The sequence below is a fragment of the Neolamprologus multifasciatus genome, chromosome 23 (assembly GCF_963576455.1).
Source record: "Neolamprologus multifasciatus chromosome 23, fNeoMul1.2, whole genome shotgun sequence".
NCBI lineage: Eukaryota > Metazoa > Chordata > Actinopteri > Cichliformes > Cichlidae > Neolamprologus > Neolamprologus multifasciatus.
The window spans coordinates 6,797,359-6,813,527 of NC_140460.1; the positions used below are offsets into that span (position 1 = coordinate 6,797,359).

General features: G+C 38.8%; 2 protein-coding genes across 2 annotated transcripts; both read left to right on the plus strand.

The window, feature by feature from the left end:
* Nucleotides 1–3,495: 3,495 nt before the first annotated feature.
* LOC146490879 (cytochrome P450 2J5-like) lies at nt 3,496–6,880 on the plus strand. Its single transcript, XM_085152367.1, has 9 exons — nt 3,496–3,787; nt 4,567–4,732; nt 4,817–4,969; nt 5,067–5,227; nt 5,296–5,472; nt 5,561–5,699; nt 6,024–6,211; nt 6,305–6,446; nt 6,548–6,880. The coding sequence occupies exons 1-9, from the start codon at nt 3,602–3,604 to the stop codon at nt 6,721–6,723; spliced, it is 1,488 nt and encodes a 495-aa protein (XP_085008493.1). The 5' UTR covers nt 3,496–3,601; the 3' UTR covers nt 6,724–6,880.
* A 5,163-nt stretch (nt 6,881–12,043) lies between these two features.
* LOC146490880 (cytochrome P450 2J5-like) lies at nt 12,044–15,394 on the plus strand. The gene is made up of 9 exons (XM_085151779.1): nt 12,044–12,334; nt 13,114–13,279; nt 13,364–13,516; nt 13,614–13,774; nt 13,843–14,019; nt 14,108–14,246; nt 14,571–14,758; nt 14,852–14,993; nt 15,100–15,394. Exons 1-9 carry the CDS (start codon nt 12,149–12,151, stop codon nt 15,273–15,275), a joined length of 1,488 nt encoding a protein of 495 aa, XP_085007905.1. The 5' UTR covers nt 12,044–12,148; the 3' UTR covers nt 15,276–15,394.
* The last annotated feature ends 775 nt before the right edge of the window (nt 15,395–16,169 follow it).

The window sequence follows — 16,169 nt, forward strand, 5'->3', positions numbered from 1 at the left end:
TGTAAAAATATATATTTTGTTGTTTAATTAATCTGAAAATGTTAGTCTGCCAAATGTGCAGCAATTGAATTTATTTATTCTCTTTATCTGATAGTTTTTGGGCCCGGGTAGACTGTATAGCTGCATCTCTACCAGTTTCTCTGCACTCCAGCCTCTTCTGTGCCATGTGAAGGGATTTTCCTTAAGGCAGGAGAAATTATCTCCACGAAAAGGAACAGGTTCGGCCATCGCACACTACAACAAATTCTCTTCTTAAATAAAAATGAAAAAGGGCTACTTTAAATGCATCATGTTTTTAATTTGCAAGTTCATAAGCATTTTTCCCTTTCCATTTCACAATCAATTCTACCCCCAGGTCAAAAATATTTCTGGGAAAATATTCCTAATATAATATTATTTATAAATATACCCGTCTAGCGGTTAATTGCATAAGTGCATGGAGGCAGGACCTCACAGCAGAAGCATACTCCATAATGTGTTGTACATTATCATGTGTATATTATATGTAATGTGGTATTTTTCAATTATTGTATTTACCAACATCAAGAAGTCACAAGCAAAGAAAGACCACACCATGGTGCACGTTTATACAAGGAGAGTTTACTGGTCAAGATTATTTATTAAACAAATAAACCACATTTTTTTAACCACCAAAAAATACACGTTCAAAGCAACACAACGGCGGCCCAATATCAGACAGAATTCCACTCTGTAGAGTGGGCAATCATAATGAAGCGGTTGGTTTTATTTTGTGGATTCAAGCTGCTCTTCATATTTTTGGCCACCAGATGTCACCAGAGAGGGCTGTGTTGAAAACCTTCGAGTAATGAACCATTTTTCAATACAAGCTTCAGTGCTTCAGAAAGCTTCATTTGGCCATCACTAGTTCATACTTACTTTGTTTGTCTTTTCAGTCTTCATGAGGGTCAGGTGTGGGGAAATGCCCGCCTAGCATTTCCTCATTTTAAATTCCGAAGATGTCACATATGACGTCAGCAGGTCAAACCAAGTGGAGGGGTTTCTTTTTCCATAGAGATGATTCCTTTTGTTGGTGTTAAGGTTTAAAGGGATTTGTTGAATGTTTTTCCTTTCGTTAATGCCATTTAGTTGTGTAAATGTGCATATTAGAAGTTTGTAGAGGTTTTGTGTTTTTAGATCATCTGTGTAGAGTTTTAGATCCCTCAGGTTGAGTGAGTGGTACAGGCCGGGCAAGTGGAGGGAAATTGATGGCCCTATTTAAGCCAGTCTCTACCAGATGCAGCAGAGAGGAGAGGTGAGCTGTTGAGTTTGTTAATTGAGTTGATTTGTGGGGGAAGTTTTGTTAAGTTACATATTAAATGAAGTTCACTCTAAGTAAATTGCTCACCTTGGAAACCTGAAATGTCTGCGTAGTCTGCTTCCCTGCCACCTTGAATATGTAGAAAAACAAATAATTAAACTCAAAAACAATTTTCTTTATCTGGAAAAAAAAAAAGGAAGAAAAAAGAAATTAGACTTTTGGAGTTTGGGCCGGGGTTGCAGTTCACATGTGAGTATAGCCCCTGAGCCTTTTTTAAATCCAACACTTAGTGTGCACATGAAAATGTCCTATAGTTGTTAGGTTGATTTTGATAATAGTTGTCATTGTTGTACTTAAATTTGTAAACCTTGCCTTAAACTGCATGTTTAGATATTCTTCTGTTCCTCCCCTACACATCTAGGATGCTGGGGGAGGTAATTAGTTATAGTGTTTAACTGCAGACGTTGCATGTAAGGTTCTGGGTGTCCTTATTTAGTGAGGATGTTTTACTTCCTCCTCTTTATGGCCTCAGTGTGCTTGTGTATGGTGAGTAGTTGTTGAGATACTGGAGGAAGTTTTAGGAGTGACGACGGTGGTTTGAGATGTGAGAGATTTGCGACGTTTAGAGCAAATCTTGTGTAGTTAGTGTGTAGTGTAGTCGATAGTTTTGTTGTGTGTGTCAGAACAATGAGGCGACTGCTGAATGTTACAGGTGTTACAGCAGTGATACATCTCCTGTTGTCAGGCCTGCAGATAAATAACTAATAATAATAATAATAATAATAACTAATAACTAATAATAACTAATAATAATAATAACTAATAATAGACAAATAATTTGTGTGCTGATTGTTCTGTAAATAGTTTGAAATGTTTATTTAAAAACAACACCTTGGCTGCATTTTTAGGTAAACAGCTGCAAAAAACTTTGTTTGCAAAACTCAGTTACTTTTTTGAAGAAGCAACTATATCATTAATTGCCCAACATTGGTCATTATATACTGTATTTTGCAGACAGACAGTTACAGGACTCTCTCCCAGACCACAGACTCATAATACAAGTCAGAGCTTTATTTAAAAGAAAAGAAAAGAAGTTGTGTTTTCAAAATGAGTTCAAGTTATTTTTACTTCCAACAATGTTAACATCCTACACAGGTCATGAACAAGATTTTTTTTTTTACATTTTCATTGTAAGTGGGCTAAAGCAGTTAATTAAAAGTAGTCTAACATAAATGTAAATGCTGTAATTTTATTATTTTAATAAACCATGTAACTTGGATGGATTTGATGCTGACGTGACCACAGTGCACACGTCTGCTGTTGCTCACAGTGGTCCAAGAGACCGCTCAGGGAGTTTGTGTGCTCGCTCAGACACATGAAAAATTCGAGGAAACATTGGTGATAAGTCTCTGAACTAGCGGGCCTGCTGAAGCACAGACCCAACAATAGTAACTCGTGCTTTTCAAATATACAGAGTTATTAAACAAACAACAAGATAAGCAACCTCATAAACCTATACAAGCTAAACAACATTCTAAGCCATCAGGTTATTGTTGCAGCAGCTGCTTCAACCCCAAAATTTACATCCAGAGAAAAACAATAGATGGCATTTACCTAGGTGGTATCAGTGACTGTTTTCAACAGCCATTGGGTGGTGCAAGAAACACTTTTACCACCACTTTATCACTAACCTGAGAAGAACAGATTAAAAAAAGTTTCCCTCCTGCTCCTGCAAGTCAGAAATTGAGACCTGTACTGTAATCTGATCACAGATAAGGTTTTATGCAGGATCAGGACAAAGGGCACTCCTTTTTTATTGTTTGTCCATGAAAACCACGTGACAACATATTTTTATAACAATAACATACATTTATTTTTGTGCATGAAAATCATGCGACCACATATTATATATATATATATATTTGATATTTCTGCTGATAATGACAATATATCTTAGCTATATAGCAAAAGACAGTAAAACTGATGATGATTCCTCTAAGGTTATCAGAAGTATATGAAACTGCAGGATGAATTTACTAGATGACTTTTGTCACCACTGGACAGTATTTACACTTTGAGTAGATGTAAGTTCAAAAGCCTTGAGCAAATTCATCCTGCAGAGCTGAGCAAGTGGATTGTGTTTTGTAGCCCAGCTTGTTGTGTAGCCACCATATCACAAGCACCTTTGAACAGACAAGTATTTGTACTGTGTGTCCTGAACTTTAGCATTTTTATCAAGCATCAGGTTTATAAACCACTGGTTTCTGTAAGAAAGAATCACATCTCCAGATTGGAAAGAATCAGCTGCAGCTGAATTTAACAATGTGGTTTTCCAACTTTTTGCTGAGCAACGAGGGAGTTTTACTCTCTGTGTTTTTGCTCCTTCTGATCATGTACCACCTCAGAAACAAGAATCCAAGAGATTTTCCACCGGGACCATTCGCTTTACCTTTTATTGGGAATTTCCAGATTGTGGGAAAGAAACACCCACATATTTATTTCAACAAGGTACTGGTTCATGCTTGTATAATATTAGGGGGGTTCTAAGTAAGGAGTGCAATTTAAAGTACTGCTTTGTTGTTTGCATGTATACTTGTGTGCTGGTGTGTCTGTCATCAGGATCAAAACTGAGATTTTGATTTTTTACTTCTACATGTTTTACTGCAACAGATTTTTGATTTTGATTTTTCAAATTAATTTTTAATGAAACACAGGAAGGAGAGAATATTTCAGAAACGACTCTAATAGATTATCAGAGCAACTAACTGTTGTACTATAGTTTCATACTTAGTCCTAATAAGCAGATATAAGTCTGTGTCTTATATCTATATCTATCTATATTATGCTATGTCTAATATAGCAATTTCTTCAAATATGGTCAAACAAACAATTATCTGGAAAAATTGTGGATCCCAGAAGTTTAATTATGTAAATTTCAATCCACTTAAATTCAGTATTGTAAAGTTTAAATTTGAGTGTATAAGTTAGTTGCCTTACAATGGGGTTTGGCTAATTGGTCCCGCAGGTGTGGATGTAAATTGTTACACATCTGTCAGTCTGTCACAAGCTTGGAGCCTGTCCATGTTGTACTTAACCATCAATAGCCTCCTGCTCCTGCAATAAGTGGAAGAATAGTGGAAGAGAACAGATGGACAGATGAAATATTGATTGATAGTTAGTTTATCCGTGTAGATTTCTGGCCTCTAATTACAGCAGTTCACTCTAATTTCTTTCTGTAGATTACAAATGTTGTGGTATATCCTTCATGTTTGTTGTGTTTTTTGTAGCTGGCTGAAATCTACGGGAATGTGTTCAGTTTCTGCTTCGGCAGGGATAAAATGGTAATCGTCTCTGGATACAAGACGGTAAAAGAGGCTCTGGTAACACAAGCTGACAACTTTGTGGATCGACCGTACAGCCCAATATCTGACAGGTTTTACTCAGGAAACTCAGGTTTGGAAGTCTCTATTCGTTCATTCAGTGTTGAAATTATTCTTCATAGGTTGTTAAGTTCTCAATCTGCTTGTGTGTATTCAGATGGTCTGTTCATGAGCAACGGTGGAAAATGGAAGGCACAGAGACGCTTTGCTTTGTCTACATTGCGAGACTTCGGCCTGGGGAAGAACCGCATGGAGCAGTGTATCTGTGAGGAGATCCGATACCTGCAGGAGGAGATAGAGCAGGAGAAAGGTGCTTTACATCAAGTGGAACATAAGCTCACAATCCTGCACAAACATGGCTAAAGCAAAGAATAATGTGTTCTTAACAATCGTCTTTTTGTCTTCAGGTAAACTTTTTAGGCCAGCAGGCATCTTCAACAATGCCGTGTCTAATATAGCATGCCAGCTGGTGATGGGGAAAAGATTTGACTACAGTGACCACAACTTCCAGCTCATCCTGAAAAATCTGTCTGACATTCTTCACCTGCAGGGCTCCATATGGGCTCAGGTATGTCAAAATAATTAACTTCTTTCTTTCTTCTTCCTTTCTCTCATCAAATCTTTTATTCCGACAAGCTCTATGAATCATTCCCCGGAGTGATGAAGCGTTTGCCAGGTCCTCATAACAAAATCTTCAGGGATTTTAACAAAGTCAGAGAGTTCATCACTCAGGAGGTGAAAAGCCACAAGAAGGACCTGGATCACAACAATCCCCGAGACTACATCGACACTTTCCTCATCAAAATGGAGAATGTATGTGGATACTTCATTGCACAAACTGCACTCTACCAAATAGCTATTTGTGTTGTGCCTAATGTGACTTTTTCATTTGTCTGAACAGCTTAAACAAGCTAACCTGGGCTTCACTGAGATCAACCTGGTTTTGTGCTCTGCTGATCTTTTCCTGGCTGGAACAGAAACAACAGCCACCACTTTGTTGTGGGCTCTGGTTTTCCTGATCAGGCATCCTGATATCCAGGGTGGGTGACATGCTGGGCTTCATATGGAGCTGGACAAATTCAAATTCAACCCTGATAATGATGTGAGAGAAATTTGTTCACCAGAATCAATAGAGTCCATTATATGACTTTATGATTAAGTCATTCATGTAAACAACCAAAGGTATTCAATCAAATAACAAGTACTAAATAACAAAATAATCATCTTATGGGACTCAATAGCTCCATAGAAAGCTTGGGCCAAGTTTGGGTCACATTATGCGTGAAGGCAAAACATACCTCAGTTTGGGAAAGTAAACATTTATCCCACAGTTAAAGATAAAATCGTTTAATTCTCTTTCACAGAGAAAGTCCAGGCAGAGATAGATAACGTGATTGGACAAACCCGCCAGCCTTCCATGGCTGACAGACCAAATCTGCCCTACACTGATGCCGTCATCCACGAGATTCAGAGGATGGGAAATATTGTTCCTCTCAATGGACTCAGAATTGCTGCCAAGGATACAATCCTGGATGGTTACCACATACCCAAGGTGCATACAGTATACATTTTAAACTTTGCATGTTTGTTCTGTCAGGTGTTGTTGTTAAAGTGCATCTTGTTGTTATCTTGTCTATTTTTCTAGGGTACCAGTGTGTTGCCTGTACTCACCTCTGTGCTGTTTGACAAGACTGAATGGGAGACTCCAGACACCTTCAACCCAGGACACTTCCTGGATGCTGATGGGAAGTTTGTGAAGAGAGAAGCATTCCTACCTTTCTCTGCAGGTAAAACCCCACAATGAGTGTTTTGTTTTAGCACAGTCTGAACAAGAAAAAAAACAGTCATCCACAGGTTGTAAACCTGCACGTGTTTGTGAATTCTTCAGGGAAGCGTGTGTGTCTTGGTGAAAGCCTCGCCAAGATGGAGCTGTTCCTGTTTTTTGTCGGCCTGCTGCAGAAGTTCACTTTCTCTGTTCCTGATGGAGTGGAGCTGAGTACAGAGGGTGTTTCTGGAGCTACACGTGTGCCTGAACCCTTCAAGGTTCACGCCAAGACTCGCTGAATTACATTTACTCATTTTCCATATAGCCAGTGTGTATAAGACAAGACTAAGTGAGATAATTTTCATTAAGGGTGGATTTTTTAAGCAGGCAATTAGAGTGAGATAAAAAAAAATTTTTTAGAATATACAGTATATACACAGTTTTAAAATTAAAGTGGCTGAATAAGTGAATATATAACTGTAAGTGACTAAAACTGAATAAAGTGTCGGCGGTATAAAAAAAAAAAAAAAAGTCTTTATGTTTATGGGTGTGAGTTAAAAGACAGGGTGGCTTTGGCGACAAAGGTGGCTCTCCTCCTCTCAGTCCTGCAGGAAATGCAGCGGAGGCGCCGCCCATAGGGCAGCCATTGAAATGCGGGGTGAAGAATGTGAGAGGGGTCATTAATAATTTTGGCTGCCTGTCTAAGGGCCTGTTGGCTGAAAACCTGTGCAAGAGTTCTGACAGACAGGCCAATGATTTTAGAGCACACTGATGCAGTCTGTTCCTGTTCTGAAGGCTGAGGAAGTGGAACCAGCAGGTAATGGAGAAGGTCATGATGCTTTCTAGGAAGGCATAGTAAAAAGTCATCATGATGGGTGTGCTGACTCCAAAGGAGTTGAGTTTCCTAAGGATGTGTAGCCGTTGGTGGCACCTCCTAGAATCTCCTCTGTGTTGGCAGAGAATTTCAGATGGTTCCCAAGTATTTGTACTGCTCAACTACCGCTTCCCATGGATGGTGGTGGTGACTGAAGCAGCCAGATCCCTCTGCCTACTGGAGAAGGTCAAAAGCATCTCTTTGGTTTTGCTCGCATTCAGTTCATAATAAATAATAATAAGTAATCACATAATTGTGTCGCATAATATCTCATCACAGATTTCAATATAACACACGAGTGTAGAGTAGACACTTTAGTCCTTAGTCAAAGGCTAATTATGTTGACCAGAATTTTTCAAAATAAAGACTGGCCTCGTTTATCCATGAAGCCAGATAACACACACCAATTAGTTAAACTGCAGAAATGTCTTAAGGACATAAAGATCTCCCTCAGAATCTGCACATCACAGTGTGACTGTTGCGGCTCCTCCAACCTATGGCCACGGCAGGCTAAACATGAGGACACAGATGACGCGCAACAATGAACACATAAAATACACTTCTGTACCTTTTGCTCCTTTTATTCCACATGCAACTGTCCCATATACAAATCAGTGCCTGGGATTAACTTATTAAACAAATGCACAGATATAATACATCAAAATAATTCAAACTGCGCTCAAGCTGCGATCAAGTTGCGGTCAACAGAAAGTTCTGCGTCATGCTCACCCTACCTTTCTGCTCATCAACATCAGGTGCTGTGAACAGGTGAGTGCAACCACATTTATTATCTACCACACCCATGAGACACGCCCCACACCCGTGCACCAATACAGTGAGTCCATTTAAACCAACCCACTTAGTCCAAAAAGGAACAACTCATATGGCTCCTACAGTGACTTTGTCAACATTCAGCTTTCTAAAACCTGTTACCTGAAATTACCAGAAAATCCCACTGAGTACCCCAGTGTTTTTCTGTTGCTCTCAGCATTACAAAAAAACCCCAAAACAACAAAAAAACATGAGGTGTGTGAAAAAGTGGAGGAGCAGTTGCAATGGTCTCCATTTGTCCCATATGTGTTTACCTTTTTTTGCACATTGTACACATTATTCTGTTTCTATGTATTTGCTATGATTTGCTATTTGTCAAGCAACATTGCTTCACTCACTATGAAGCAAGAGCCAGCGAGGAATAGAGGAGGTTCTGTTGTGTGGGAGAATTTTGAGTTGATTTTTGTCAATTGGGTGGGTTTTCCAGCTTTGTGTTCTGGCCATTTGCTTTTGTTTTGTGCGTGTTTATTTTATCTGAAAAGGGGAAAAAGGTAAAATGTCAAAAATCTGCTTCCATAATATAAATATCATTAAATAAATTTAGAAAAACCTCCACTTTACTCTTTACATGTAATGTTGTAAAAATATATATTTTGTTGTTTAATTAATCTGAAAATGTTAGTCTGCCAAATGTGCAGCAATTGAATTTATTTATTCTCTTTATCTGATAGTTTTTGGGCCCGGGTAGACTGTATAGCTGCATCTCTACCAGTTTCTCTGCACTCCAGCCTCTTCTGTGCCATGTGAAGGGATTTTCCTTAAGGCAGGAGAAATTATCTCCACGAAAAGGAACAGGTTCGGCCATCGCACACTACAACAAATTCTCTTCTTAAATAAAAATGAAAAAGGGCTACTTTAAATGCATCATGTTTTTAATTTGCAAGTTCATAAGCATTTTTCCCTTTCCATTTCACAATCAATTCTACCCCCAGGTCAAAAATATTTCTGGGAAAATATTCCTAATATAATATTATTTATAAATATACCCATCTAGCGGTTAATTGCATAAGTGCATGGAGGCAGGACCTCACAGCAGAAGCATACTCCATAATGTGTTGTACATTATCATGTGTATATTATATGTAATGTGGTATTTTTCAATTATTGTATTTACCAACATCAAGAAGTCACAAGCAAAGAAAGACCACACCATGGTGCACGTTTATACAAGGAGAGTTTACTGGTCAAGATTATTTATTAAACAAATAAACCACATTTTTTTAACCACCAAAAAATACACGTTCAAAGCAACACAACGGCGGCCCAATATCAGACAGAATTCCACTCTGTAGAGTGGGCAATCATAATGAAGCGGTTGGTTTTATTTTGTGGATTCAAGCTGCTCTTCATATTTTTGGCCACCAGATGTCACCAGAGAGGACTGTGTTGAAAACCTTCGAGTAATGAACCATTTTTCAATACAAGCTTCAGTGCTTCAGAAAGCTTCATTTGGCCATCACTAGTTCATACTTACTTTGTTTGTCTTTTCAGTCTTCATGAGGGTCAGGTGTGGGGAAATGCCCGCCTAGCATTTCCTCATTTTAAATTCCGAAGATGTCACATATGACGTCAGCAGGTCAAACCAAGTGGAGGGGTTTCTTTTTCCATAGAGATGATTCCTTTTGTTGGTGTTAAGGTTTAAAGGGATTTGTTGAATGTTTTTCCTTTCTTTAATACTGCCATTTAGTTGTGTAAATGTGCATATTAGAAGTGTGTAGAGGTTTTGTGTTTTTAGATCATCTGTGTAGAGTTTTAGATCCCTCAGGTTGAGTGAGTGGTATAGGCCGGGCAATTGGAGGGAAATTGATGGCCCTATTTAAGCCAGTCTCTACCAGATGCAGCAGAGAGGAGAGGTGAGCTGTTGAGTTTGTTAATTGAGTTGATTTGGGGGGGAAGTTTTGTTAAGTTACATATTAAATGAAGTTCACTCTAAGTAAATTGCTCACCTTGGAAGCCTGAAATGTCTGCGTAGTCTGCTTCCCTGCCACCTTGAATATGTAGAAAAACAAATAATTAAACTCAAAAACAATTTTCTTTATCTGGAAAAAAAAAAAGGAAGAAAAAAGAAATTAGACTTTTGGAGTTTGGGCCGGGGTTGCAGTTCACATGTGAGTATAGCCCCTGAGCCTTTTTTAAATCCAACACTTAGTGTGCACATGAAAATGTCCTATAGTTGTTAGGTTGATTTTGATAATAGTTGTCATTGTTGTACTTAAATTTGTAAACCTTGCCTTAAACTGCATGTTTAGATATTCTTCTGTTCCTCCCCTACACATCTAGGTATGGTGAGTAGTTGTTGAGATACTGGAGGAAGTTTTAGGAGTGACGACGGTGGTTTGAGATGTGAGAGATTTGCGACGTTTAGAGCAAATCTTGTGTAGTTAGTGTGTAGTGTAGTCAATAGTTTTGTTGTGTGTGTCAGAACAATGAGGCGACTGCTGAATGTTACAGGTGTTACAGCAGTGATACATCTCCTGTTGTCAGGCCTGCAGATAAATAACTAATAATAATAATAATAATAACTAATAATAGACAAATAATTTGTGTGCTGATTGTTCTGTAAATAGTTTGAAATGTTTATTTAAAAACAACACCTTGGCTGCATTTTTAGGTAAACAGCTGCAAAAAACTTTGTTGTTTGCAAAACTCAGTTACTTTTTTGAAGAAGTAACTATATAATTAATTGCCCAACATTGGTCATTATATACTGTATTTTGCAGACAGACAGTTACAGGACTCTCTCCCAGACCACAGACTCATAATACAAGTCAGAGCTTTATTTAAAAGAAAAGAAAAGAAGTTGTGTTTTCAAAATGAGTTCAAGTTATTTTTACTTCCAACAGTGTTAACATCCTACACAGGTCATGAACAAGATTTTTTTTTTTTACATTTTCATTGTAAGTGGGCTAAAGCAGTTAATTAAAAGTAGTCTAACATAAATGTAAATGCTGTAATTTTATTATTTTAATAAACCATGTAACTTGGATGGATTTGATGCTGACGTGACCACAGTGCACACGTCTGCTGTTGCTCACAGTGGTCCAAGGGACCGCTCAGGGAGTTTGTGTGCTCGCTCAGACACATGAAAAATTAGAGGAAACATTGGTGATAAGTCTCTGAACTAGCGGGCCTGCTGAAGCACAGACCCAACAATAGTAACTCGTGCTTTTCAAATATACAGAGTTATTAAACAAACAACAAGATAAGCAACCTCATAAACCTATACAAGCTAAACAACATTCTAAGCCATCAGGTTATTGTTGCAACAGCTGCTTCAACCCCAAAATTAACATCCAGAGAAAAACAATAGATGGCATTTACCTAGGTGGTATCAGTGACTGTTTTCAACAGCCATTGGGTGGTGCAAGAAACACTTTTACCACCACTTTATCACTAACCTGAGAAGAACAGATAAAAAAGTTTCCCTCCTGCTCCTGCAAGTCAGAAATTGAGACCTGTACTGTAATCTGATCACAGATAAGGTTTTATGCAGGATCAGGACAAAGGGCACTCCTTTTTTATTGTTTGTCCATGAAAACCACGTGACAACATATTTTTATAACAATAACATACATTTATTTTTGTGCATGAAAATCATGCGACCACATATTATATATATTTGATATTTCTGCTGATAATGACAATATATCTTAGCTATATAGCAAAAGACAGTAAAACTGATGATGATTCCTCTAAGGTCATCAGAAGTATATGAAACTGCAGGATGAATTTACTAGATGACTTTTGTCACCACTGGACAGTATTTACACTTTGAGTAGATGTAAGTTCAAAAGCCTTGAACAAATTCATCCTGCAGAGCTGAGCAAATGGATTGTGTTTTGTAGCCCAGCTTGTTGTGTAGCCACCATATCACAAGCACCTTTGAACAGACAAGTATTAGTCCTGTGTGTCCTGAACTTTAGCATTTTTATCAAGCATCAGGTTTATAAACCACTGGTTTCTGTAAGAAAGAATCACATCTCCAGATTGGAAAGAATCAGCTGCAGCTGAATTTAACAATGTGGTTTTCCAACTTTTTGCTGAGCAACGAGGGAGTTTTACTCTCTGTGTTTTTGCTCCTTCTGATCATGTACCACCTCAGAAACAAGAATCCAAGAGATTTTCCACCGGGACCATTCGCTTTACCTTTTATTGGGAATTTCCAGATTGTGGGAAAGAAACACCCACATATTTATTTCAACAAGGTACTGGTTCATGCTTGTATAATATTAGGGGGCTTCTAAGTAAGGAGTGCAATTTAAAGTACTGCTTTGTTGTTTGCATGTATACTTGTGTGCTGGTGTGTCTGTCATCAGGATCAAAACTGAGATTTTGATTTTTTACTTCTACATGTTTTACTGCAACAGATTTTTGATTTTGATTTTTCAAATTAATTTTTAATGAAACACAGGAAGGAGAGAATATTTCAGAAACGACTCTAATAGATTATCAGAGCAACTAACTGTTGTACTATAGTTTCATACTTAGTCCTAATAAGCAGATATAAGTCTGTGTCTTATATCTATATCTATCTATATTATGCTATGTCTAATATAGCAATTTCTTCAAATATGGTCAAACAAACAATTATCTGGAAAAATTGTGGATCCCAGAAGTTTAATTATGTAAATTTCAATCCACTTAAATTCAGTATTGTAAAGTTTAAATTTGAGTGTATAAGTTAGTTGCCTTACAATGGGGTTTGGCTAATTGGTCCCGCAGGTGTGGATGTAAATTGTTACACATCTGTCAGTCTGTCACAAGCTTGGAGCCTGTCCATGTTGTACTTAACCATCAATAGCCTCCTGCTCCTGCAATAAGTGGAAGAATAGTGGAAGAGAACAGATGGACAGATGAAATATTGATTGATAGTTAGTTTATCCGTGTAGATTTCTGGCCTCTAATTACAGCAGTTCACTCTAATTTCTTTCTGTAGATTACAAATGTTGTGGTATATCCTTCATGTTTGTTGTGTTTTTTGTAGCTGGCTGAAATCTACGGGAATGTGTTCAGTTTCTGCTTCGGCAGGGATAAAATGGTAATCGTCTCTGGATACAAGACGGTAAAAGAGGCTCTGGTAACACAAGCTGACAACTTTGTGGATCGACCGTACAGCCCAATATCTGACAGGTTTTACTCAGGAAACTCAGGTTTGGAAGTCTCTATTCGTTCATTCAGTGTTGAAATTATTCTTCATAGGTTGTTAAGTTCTCAATCTGCTTGTGTGTATTCAGATGGTCTGTTCATGAGCAACGGTGGAAAATGGAAGGCACAGAGACGCTTCGCTTTGTCTACATTGCGAGACTTCGGCCTGGGGAAGAACCGCATGGAGCAGTGTATCTGTGAGGAGATCCGATACCTGCAGGAGGAGATAGAGCAGGAGAAAGGTGCTTTACATCAAGTGGAACATAAGCTCACAATCCTGCACAAACATGGCTAAAGCAAAGAATAATGTGTTCTTAACAATCGTCTTTTTGTCTTCAGGTAAACTTTTTAGGCCAGCAGGCATCTTCAACAATGCCGTGTCTAATATAGCGTGCCAGCTGGTGATGGGGAAAAGATTTGACTACAGTGACCACAACTTCCAGCTCATCCTGAAAAATCTGTCTGACATTCTTCACCTGCAGGGCTCCATATGGGCTCAGGTATGTCAAAATAATTAACTTCTTTCTTTCTTCTTCCTTTCTCTCATCAAATCTTTTATTCCGACAAGCTCTATGAATCATTCCCCGGAGTGATGAAGCGTTTGCCAGGTCCTCATAACAAAATCTTCAGGGATTTTAACAAAGTCAGAGAGTTCATCACTCAGGAGGTGAAAAGCCACAAGAAGGACCTGGATCACAACAATCCCCGAGACTACATCGACACTTTCCTCATCAAAATGGAGAATGTATGTGGATACTTCATTGCACAAACTGCACTCTACCAAATAGCTATTTGTGTTGTGCCTAATGTGACTTTTTCATTTGTCTGAACAGCTTAAACAAGCTAACCTGGGCTTCACTGAGATCAACCTGGTTTTGTGCTCTGCTGATCTTTTCCTGGCTGGAACAGAAACAACAGCCACCACTTTGTTGTGGGCTCTGGTTTTCCTGATCAGGCATCCTGATATCCAGGGTGGGTGACATGCTGGGCTTCATATGGAGCTGGACAAATTCAAATTCAACCCTGATAATGATGTGAGAGAAATTTGTTCACCAGAATCAATAGAGTCCATTATATGACTTTATGATTAAGTCATTCATGTAAACAACCAAAGGTATTCAATCAAATAACAAGTACTAAATAACAAAATAATCATCTTATGGGACTCAATAGCTCCATAGAAAGCTTGGGCCAAGTTTGGGTCACATTATGCGTGAAGGCAAAACATACCTCAGTTTGGGAAAGTAAACATTTATCCCACAGTTAAAGATAAAATCGTTTAATTCTCTTTCACAGAGAAAGTCCAGGCAGAGATAGATAACGTGATTGGACAAACCCGCCAACCTTCCATGGCTGACAGACCAAATCTGCCCTACACTGATGCCGTCATCCACGAGATTCAGAGGATGGGAAATATTGTTCCTCTCAATGGACTCAGAATTGCTGCCAAGGATACAATCCTGGATGGTTACCACATACCCAAGGTGCATACAGTATACATTTTAAACTTTGCATGTTTGTTCTGTCAGGTGTTGTTGTTAAAGTGCATCTTGTTGTTATCTTGTCTATTTTTCTAGGGTACCAGTGTGTTGCCTGTACTCACCTCTGTGCTGTTTGACAAGACTGAATGGGAGACTCCAGACACCTTCAACCCAGGACACTTCCTGGATGCTGATGGGAAGTTTGTGAAGAGAGAAGCATTCCTACCTTTCTCTGCAGGTAAAACCCACAATGAGTGTTTTGTTTTAGCACAGTCTGAACAAGAAAAAAAACAGTCATCCACAGGTTGTAAACCTGCACGTGTTTGTGTTTGTGAATTCTTCAGGGAAGCGTGTGTGTCTTGGTGAAAGCCTCGCCAAGATGGAGCTGTTCCTGTTTTTTGTCGGCCTGCTGCAGAAGTTCACTTTCTCTGTTCCTGATGGAGTGGAGCTGAGTACAGAGGGAGTTTCTGGAGCTACACGTGTGCCTGAACCCTTCAAGGTTCACGCCAAGACTCGCTGAATTACATTTACTCATTTTCCATATAGCCAGTGTGTATAAGACAAGACTAAGTGAGATAATTTTCATTAAGGGTGGATTTTTTAAGCAGGCAATTAGAGTGAGATAAAAAAAATTTTTTTAGAATATACAGTATATACACAGTTTTAAAATTAAAGTGGCTGAATAAGTGAATATATAACTGTAAGTGACTAAAACTGAATAAAGTGTCGGCGGTATAAAAAAAAAAAAAAAGTCTTTATGTTTATGGGTGTGAGTTAAAAGACAGGGTGGCTTTGGCGACAAAGGTGGCTCTCCTCCTCTCAGTCCTGCAGGAAATGCAGCGGAGGCGCCGCCCATAGGGCAGCCATTGAAATGCGGGGTGAAGAATGTGAGAGGGGTCATTAATAATTTTGGCTGCCTGTCTAAGGGCCTGTTGGCTGAAAACCTGTGCAAGAGTTCTGACAGACAGGCCAATGATTTTAGAGCACACTGATGCAGTCTGTTCCTGTTCTGAAGGCTGAGGAAGTGGAACCAGCAGGTAATGGAGAAGGTCATGATGCTTTCTAGGAAGGCATAGTAAAAAGTCATCATGATGGGTGTGCTGACTCCAAAGGAGTTGAGTTTCCTAAGGATGTGTAGCCGTTGGTGGCACCTCCTAGAATCTCCTCTGTGTTGGCAGAGAATTTCAGATGGTTCCCAAGTATTTGTACTGCTCAACTACCGCTTCCCATGGATGGTGGTGGTGACTGAAGCAGCCAGATCCCTCTGCCTACTGGAGAAGGTCAAAAGCATCTCTTTGGTTTTGCTCGCATTCAGTTCATAATAAATAATAATAAGTAATCACATAATTGTGTCGCATAATATCTCATCACAGATTTCAATATAACACACGAGTGTAGAGTAGACACTTTAGTC

Coding starts and splice junctions, on each gene's coding strand:
- LOC146490879 (XM_085152367.1), top strand. CDS start 3,602: ATGTGGTTTTCCAACTTTTTGCTGAGCAACGAGGGAGTTTTACTCTCT. Junction 4,970..5,066: donor GGAGATAGAGCAGGAGAAAG/GTGCTTTACATC, acceptor TTTTGTCTTCAG/GTAAACTTTTTAGGCCAGCA. Junction 5,228..5,295: donor AGGGCTCCATATGGGCTCAG/GTATGTCAAAAT, acceptor TATTCCGACAAG/CTCTATGAATCATTCCCCGG.
- LOC146490880 (XM_085151779.1), top strand. CDS start 12,149: ATGTGGTTTTCCAACTTTTTGCTGAGCAACGAGGGAGTTTTACTCTCT. Junction 12,335..13,113: donor CACATATTTATTTCAACAAG/GTACTGGTTCAT, acceptor TGTTTTTTGTAG/CTGGCTGAAATCTACGGGAA. Junction 13,517..13,613: donor GGAGATAGAGCAGGAGAAAG/GTGCTTTACATC, acceptor TTTTGTCTTCAG/GTAAACTTTTTAGGCCAGCA.